The sequence below is a fragment of the Bubalus kerabau genome, chromosome X, assembly GCF_029407905.1.
Source record: "Bubalus kerabau isolate K-KA32 ecotype Philippines breed swamp buffalo chromosome X, PCC_UOA_SB_1v2, whole genome shotgun sequence".
Lineage (NCBI taxonomy): Eukaryota > Metazoa > Chordata > Mammalia > Artiodactyla > Bovidae > Bubalus > Bubalus kerabau.
In genome coordinates this window covers 68,857,314-68,865,322 of record NC_073647.1, presented here as the reverse complement: position 1 = coordinate 68,865,322, position 8,009 = coordinate 68,857,314, and the positions used below count along the sequence as shown (strand labels likewise).

Here is an 8,009-nt window from a genome sequence, read left to right as displayed (position 1 = left end):
TCAGTGCCTTTAAAACCAGGGGAGCAGAGTCCTCATAATATCCTCAGATATCCTCTGTGGGGTTGCTGATCCATCCTTTTGCATCCCGTTGTATAATTCCAGAAACCAAGTCAAGAGCATCTTCTCTTTGTACTTTTGGTGTGACTGGCCTTTCTCCTGAGCAACCCACACAGAATTTTGTCAAATATCACAGACTCTGAAAGCACTGGGCTTCCCTGGTGGCTCAGTGGTAAGAATACACCTGCCAAGGCAGGCAATGCAGGTTCAATCCCTGGGTCAGGAAGATCCCCTGGAGAAGGAAATGGCAACCCTCTCCAGGATTCTTGCCTGGGAAATCCCATGGAAAGAGGAGCCTGGCCGGCTACAGTCCAGAGGATAGCAAAAGAGTTGGACATGACTTAGCGACTAAACTGAAAGCAGAATTGGAGAAAAGGAATTAAAACTGAAATGCTGGCTTGCCTGCCACACTACTCACACTCATTTGGCATCTAATTTCACATCCAAATTTCACTCCCTAATGTCTATTTGAAAGCCTGTGAGTTTTCTCAAGGTTTTCTCCACAAGGCCTTATTTGTGAAGAGAAAGTTCTTCAAGGCCCTCCTAAGAAGTGACTTATAAGGTGATGAGGATGCTGTAGTGGAGGAATGGGACTTTCAGGATGGCAGGAAAGCAGCACCTCCTGGATTGCCCTTGTATGGTGACTTCCTGCATTGTCAAGCCCTAAGAAACTCCTGCTTGTCTTGCAGAGAAATGAGGCCTAGAGCAGGGAATTGTAGGCAAGTTTTAACTAGGAATTCCTGAGCTGCAGTTCTCAGGAAGGTGGTGGGTCGTATGAGGTGGAGGGGGTGGTCAGATTATAGTTTTTGTATAGCTGTTCCTGATAACATCCTGTTAATATTTTATCAGTGATCATATCATAGCATGTAGGGAGCCACGTTTTAGGGCAAGAGAGAGAGATAACCTGCTGGACTTCCTGTTTGAAGTTCGCCCCCCACCTTCCCATTGAGATAACAGAAATTCTCATCAAAGCTGAGAGCCGCTCGCTGGGGCCGTGAGACCAGACTTGGCAAAGGCTTTAGATTAGCTCAAAGCCCGCTGAAGAGAAGCACATGGACTTTCCAGCCTGGGGTCTGCATGTCCCAGAGTGGGCAGCTGCAGGCATGAAAGAAGCCCACATCCATGAGCGTAGGGCTGAGTGGTTGACCCTGCGAGGCCTCATTTGGCTTTCTTTAGCACTGGGCCCCTCCTCTCTCCCTTCTCCCATGTACAGACATGTTTCTCCTCTGGTCAAGAGCCCAAAGGCCTCAGGTTACCTGGATGGACACTGCCTCTGCTGCTTCCAGCAGTTTCCGGAACCCTGACCAGGAGAAGGAGATGAGGGGGGAGAGGCTGAGCCCCAGTGTCTCTCTCTCCATTAGAGCCACTTAGGGTCCTGTGAGGCAAACTCAGGAGCTCGCAGGTTAGCTGTGTGGCATATCCCTGTTTCTTTCTTAGTATAGCCCTCTCCCCTACTTCTCTATTCCCTATGGTCCTTCAGCTGGAGGAAGCAGTTTTCTTTGTTTGATCATCCTTCCCCCAGAAGCTCAAGTAGTGCCAGACCCTCCTTTCCTATGGATTGGGATTTAGGGGATTTTCAAACTGTTTTTAACTAGCCCCTGATATACCCCTATCTTGTGACAGTTTTCCTTATCTCTCACAAGATAGACCATATTATATCTTGTACCACAGGTGGGTGTGCATGTCTTATCTCCCATAGATCAAGTATCACCTGCTACTAGGCACAGACGTTACCTTGTTCACCCTTGTTACCGTCAAAGCCTTCAGCACATTGCCTGCCACCAGGTAAGAGGGCAGTTGGTGTGTGCCGGTTGGTAGCTTGCCAGCTGGAGAGCTGGCCAGATGGCTGTTTGACTGGCTGAATGAAGGTCTTTCAGAAAGTTGGAGTTCATCTTTCCACCAAGAAGCCAGTTTTGGCCTCCTCCTCCCCTATTAATAATCACATAGCTGTGGGTCAGTAGGGCCCCCAGGGGGAAAAACCATGAGTCACACCATTATCAGAGGAATGAGGGAAGGCAGAAACATCTCTCCTTGTGCAAGGGTCAGAACTGTGAGGCCAGGGAATAGATGCAACGGCCTTAACTGTCCCTGGGTCTGTGGCTAATCTAAATTACTTTATGACGGAAGGCAATGGGGTGACCTGAAAGCTGTTCAACTTGGACCCAGAGTTCTGGGAAAGTAGCTAGAGCAAGGCTTTTCTTACTCAACCACCCAAAAGGATCACTTGCTCTTTATCACGCCTGTCCCAGTTTTTCTAGTTGACAATGAATGTCTAACTCCTTCCATAGAATCTTCCCAAATTAAAAGAAAGGAGGAGCTCTCAGACAAGCCTCAATCTAACATGACTGGAAGCTCTGTGCCCTCTTTTCCTCAAAAGCCCTTATACTGTAGTGAAAGACAGGAGCAGGAAGGTGGCAGGAGTTTGAAGAGTCACAGGCTGCACCCCACTTACACCTTCTGAGACAGAATCCCAGACCCACGTTTGGTGTGGGATAGGTTTCCAAGCTTATGTTCAGATTCTGACACTGTGACTTTAAGGAATTTACTCACCTCTCTGGGCCTCCCTTTTGTCTCCTGTAAAAGACCTGCTTCATTGGGGGTATTTGGAGGAGGCAGTGAAATCATGGATCTGAAAGGGCTTTGGCTACCAGGTGGTGGGTCATCAGAGTCCATATCAGGTTGCAACCCACTGGCTCAGATGGTAAAGAATCCACCTACAACATAGGAGATGAGGCAGGAGCCGCAGGTTCGACCCCTACGTCAGAAAGATCCCCTGGAGGAAGAAATGGCAACCCACTCCAGTATTCTTGCCTGGGAAATCCCATGGGTAGAGGAGCCTGGCAGGCTACAGTCCATGGGGTCACAAAGAGTTGGACACGACTGAGTGACTAAGCACACACAGCCCAGCAGAGTCAGCAAGGCTAATCCATTTACCAAACTCCAGCGGCCCCCAGTCAAGGGCTCTGGGGTTCTTGGTACCAGGCCAGAGATATGACCTCTTGTTAAACATGTGTTCAGAGAGCCCTCTCCCCACTGCCCTTACTCCTGCCTGCCACTATTCCCTCTAAATGGGATTGGATGGTAGGGTCCTAGCCTCTGCCACAAAGAAGGCTCACCTCAGGAATGCAAGGGTAGTGTGTCTTATAACAGGCTCCTGTGTGCTGAGGCCCACCAGGTCTAGGGACTGGGGAGGCTGAGTCTTGTAGGGCTCCACTCTTGTTAGGGTTGCCACAGTCAACATGTTTACACATCAAACTTGGTTAATTCCCAATGAGGTTAGAACAGTGCTAAATCATTGGCTTTCCAAACTCCCACACCTCCAGAGGTAGAGGAATTGGAGTTGAGGTGTCATGTCTTATTTAAATGTAAGCTTGGCATTCCCCCTAATGGGCCAGTTAGCTGGACCCAGGCTGGCCAACTGGCCAGCATGGCAGGATAGGCAGTTCCAAGCGGTTCACTCAGTGAGTTGGTCCTACTCACCCAGATTTCTCTCATGGGAGACCAGCAGACCCTATATGTCCCCATTGTTACCTCACTGGCCACGCATTGTTTTCCTCAGACAACTTGCAACCTCTGGCAGGCTTTTGGTACTGGCTGTGAATATTGTTTGATTGGCAGAGTCCTATTTTGGGAGTCAGGAGACTCAGGCACCTATACGAGCAGTGTGGCCCTACAAAAATCTCTGTACTGATATGTGCCTTAGTTTCTCCATCTGCCAAATGGAGCTTTGCTGATCTATTTCACCTTCCTCATAATGGTGGTTCAGAGATGAGTGGAATAAATATGTAAGCATTTAGCAAATAACTTAAAGGAAATAACTTGTAAGAAGGGAGGGTCCCTGGACATTATGAAAAGGTTAATGTTTCCCTAAGAAGGGGCAAGAACGTCCTGCTTTCTTAATGTCTCCAGTAAGGTCTAGAATTTTCTGTTCACCTAGTGGGGAGAAAAACCAATTTCTATTCTACCCTCCCCTTCGCCCAGTTCCCTCAGTCACACCTGCCCTGTCTGAATTAATTAGAATTAATAAAACAGTTGTTCAATCAACAAGTGTTTATTGATCACCTACTATGTGCTCAGCACTCTTACAGATAGTCTGAGAAATATACACATGGCTAAGATATGGACCCTACCCTTCAAGAGTTTACAATGTACTTGTGAAATCGGTTACATACACATGGAAAGATAATTATCCATCAAAAATTGTGAATAATAAGCATCAAAGAGTGATTTTTTACATTGAGGGTTGGAGGATGGAGGGGTAGGAGAGGGACGGAGTGGTCAGAGGAGGCTCGGTGAAGGAGGCCGTGCCCAGCGACTTCTCCAAGCATGAGGAAGACTTGGCTAAGGGGAGAGGGCCTTCCCGCTTAGAAGAGGAGCTTAAAAAGAGGCAAGAACTGTGAAAGACATGTTACAATGACTGGACCCCTCCTGCTGGCGCTGAGGTTTGGGGCAGTGTACTGGAGTTTGTCAGAAGCTAGTCATGCTCAAGCCTTTGGTTTGTTTGTGACTGTCACCCCACCTCCACCCCCAGGGGAAAGGGGGCATTTTGAAGTCTTGGAGCTGAAACTATCTGCCTGGGAATCCTCTACTCTTCAATCTCAACAAAAATCCCAGGTGGCAATTCAGCTGTCACTCAGATGAGGGCCACGGCACCTGGGTCAGGATGACTCCATGCTGGAGCCCTTTGATGCCTTCTAGCAATTCCACCATGTCTGGTAAAGGATGGTGGGGAGAACATGAAGGTGACTGACAGGGGGCCCATCTGGGGCTATGGTCTTTCGGAGGTGCTACTGTGCTCTGTGGGCAGACCCCGGGGGCCTGATCTCAGTCTTCAGGCTGCTTCTCCATTAAGCCTGAAGACTCTCCTGGGGGCTGCCTCTCTCTGGCCCAATAGAAACACTCATTGTAGTTCCCACCCGTGTCCACCCATGCTCCCATGTTGTCACCCCCAGCCAAGGGCCATCTCTAAACCAAACCAGTTTCCTTTCCCTACAGAAACCATTGTGCAGGCCCTTTCACCTGTTGTTAGCAGGACGCCAGGTCAGAGGGAGACAGGGGCTTCAGTGCAAGTTGGAGCTGTAGCTTTTGAGGGAGCTCCTCGGTACAGTCAGAGTCTGCTGCCGCCTTCAGTGCTCTGTCATATGTTCTTTCCTTGTGCTTTCCTCTCTCTGGAAGCTAAGTCCCTGGGCCGTGATTCTGGCCTTTTTTTTTTTTTGGTCCTCAGCTTTGGTCCTTGTCCTCTCATCCTACACCCCATTGCTTTCTGTTCCCTCAGTACAGTGGGGTGGCTTTATTTCAGTTCATACACATTCAGTTAGACACATTCAGTCTAGACATATGGAGTCATAAGAGTGGGATGGAGGAGGCTCCAGGGCCCATTACTGGCCAATCAGTTTGTTTGGAGGGAGGCTTGCAAAGGAGATTAGCGCCATGCCCTTAGGAGCCACCACCCCTTCGCACCCACCCCCATCCCCCAGCAATGAGCTAAGAGCCAACCTCTGCAAGAGGAAGGGTCTTTGATCACAGAGAGGGTCAGTCAGTGGGATGTACTTAGTGGGCTTTTGGATGGACTCCAAGGTAAATCAAAGGGTAAAGGGGAGATGCTGGGGCCTGGCTTCTGGTGGGGGGTGGTTGGAGTTGAGGGTTGGGTATTCGAGGGCTGGGGTGGGGGTGGAGGGTGCCAAGATGAAGGAAACAGAAAGTCTGGCTTAGCAAGAGTCTTGACAGTTTAACCTGCATCCTGTCACACCAGCTCCTGTTTCTGCCTTTGTTTGATCCAGTGGCCAAAGTCAGTCTATCTTCAGCAGCACCTTCTGACACGATCCAGTGCCAATATCCCTCACCTGTGGGCCTGGGGGAGGGGGGTGTCCACTGGTGTTCACAGACCCAGCCACCACCCCCAGCTCTGGCCCCTGGTTCTTCACACATACCCTGTCAGGCTGTAGGAGTTAAACTCACTCTTGCCTTTGGGCGCTTGACCAGGCCTTGGAGAGCTCCTAGTGGCCAGGGGCTGGGCCTGGTAGGCATCGTAGTAGTTGGAGCGATTTCCCTGGGGTGAGCAGGAAAAGCAGAGGAAGATTCCAGCTATCAGGGAGAACAGGGAGGAAATAATGCCCAGGTAAAGAGCCTCTCCGATCTCAAATTTCATGCTGTCAGGCACCAGTGGGGAGTAGAAGTCTCGCAAGATCCCGTGAAGATTCCAGGCAACAGGGATGAAGCCCAGGAGGCCTCCAAGGATGAAGAAGACTCCGCCCACAACCGCCACTCTGTCTTTGGCTCGAGACTCCTGGAAGAAGACTGTGCATCTCATGCCCACCACAGAGACAATGCACGCCAAGGAGGACATGGCGCTGGACGTCACCATCATGGCCTGGGCAGCTTGGATGTCAGCGGGCAGGCCTAGCATGGTGCTGTAGATGTCACACTGGGTGATGCCTGTGCTGTGTGTTGCACACTCCATCCAGAGGCCCTTGGAGAAGCCAACCGCAGTCACAATGCTGGCACCAACATAGGAGCTTGTTCGCCAGCTGGGGAGCAGCATGGCAATCACGGTGCCCAACAGCCCCAGAAGGCCCAGGACGTAGCCCACAAGCTGGAGGCCAAGAGAGGCCATGGCAGACCTCTCAGCACACGCGACTTCGGGGCAGGCTCCCTTGTCTGCTGGCTGTAGCTTTGGCTCCTTGGATCCCGGCCTCTAATCCCTCATTTCACAGTGTCTCTGCCAGGCTGACTTCTCTCCTCCTTACAAGTGTCTGTGGGTGGCCACAAGCAGGCTCAAGAAGGCATCTAGAAGACCTTAAAAAAATCCATAAACCAGATTAAATATTGACCAGAAGCTTATGAGAAACCAGAAAATGCTGGATGCCTTTTGACCTTTGTTATCTTTAGAAAAAACACATGAGAAACAAAGAAAAAAAAACTTTGAAAGTGGAGCCAAAATGTCATCAGCTCCTGCGTAGGCACATGCTTTATATTGGCAGCCAGACAAAACCAGGAGCCAGACAGGTGGCTGCTTTCCGAGAAGGTGGCAACGGCAGGGTCGTTGTGGTGACGATGTTAACTCCAGGTCACACTATCGGCTGGTTCCGTCTCCAAGGCCTGCTGTTTAATGCATTGCCCAGCAGCGGTGCCACAGGGCCCCTCAATTGTACCTTGGGGGCAAATTCCAAGGCAAAGGGGCAGGAAGAACAGACCCTAAGATATAGCCTTGGACGCTAAGTTCTCAGAGGCCTCTTGACTCTACAGCAGCCTAGAGATCAGTGGTATAGCCCTGGGTCACCCTGTCCAAGGTTAAAGTCGACTCCAGGGCAGGTTGGGGCAGACAACAGGGCATCTGTCCACACTCTCAGAGTTCAAGTCCTCCCAGCCCTGCCCCAGTCCTCCTCCACAGGCTAGCCTGAGGCCTCCCGTGTGTATCACACACCCAGACATTTCCTGTCTGCTCTCCTAATAGTTGTGCCACCATCCCCTAGGCCTCTCAGGAGATGTGGGAGGATTCAAGAGCGAAGGTTTTTCCAGGGCCTGGAGGGAGCCCTGACATTCCTGGGCTGTCTGTTAGGGGCACTAAGGTAGACAGAGGAAAAGGCAGCTGCTCCAGAATGGAGGACTTTGTAAGAGGAAGTCATCCAAGTCAATCCTTTAGAGTCACAGAGCTGCTCAGAGTTTTCAAGTGTTCAAGGAGCGTCCCCCACCGGTGCCCCTGACTCTTACCAAGGTTCAAGACACTAAGGGTCAAGGGCACATCCTTGCTTCCATCCACCTCAAGACCCTCTGACCCACTTGTTTTTCAACCCACCAAAATCTGGCTGTTCAGTTTTAGCCTTATTCAAGACTGCTCCTTCTGTAATCATCTCTTAAATGTGAGTATTTGAAAGTCCATCCTTTCCTCAATCAACACTCTGTCCCTGAGCAAATGTATCCACCCCCATGATGCAACCTCCTACCCATCCCCT

General features: G+C 50.4%; 1 protein-coding gene across 1 annotated transcript; it reads right to left on the bottom strand.

The window, feature by feature from the left end:
* Positions 1–5,977: 5,977 nt before the first annotated feature.
* On the bottom strand, positions 5,978–6,670 carry CLDN2 (claudin 2). Its single transcript, XM_055563707.1, has one exon. It carries the CDS (start codon positions 6,668–6,670, stop codon positions 5,978–5,980), a length of 693 nt encoding a protein of 230 aa, XP_055419682.1.
* Positions 6,671–8,009: the final 1,339 nt, after the last annotated feature.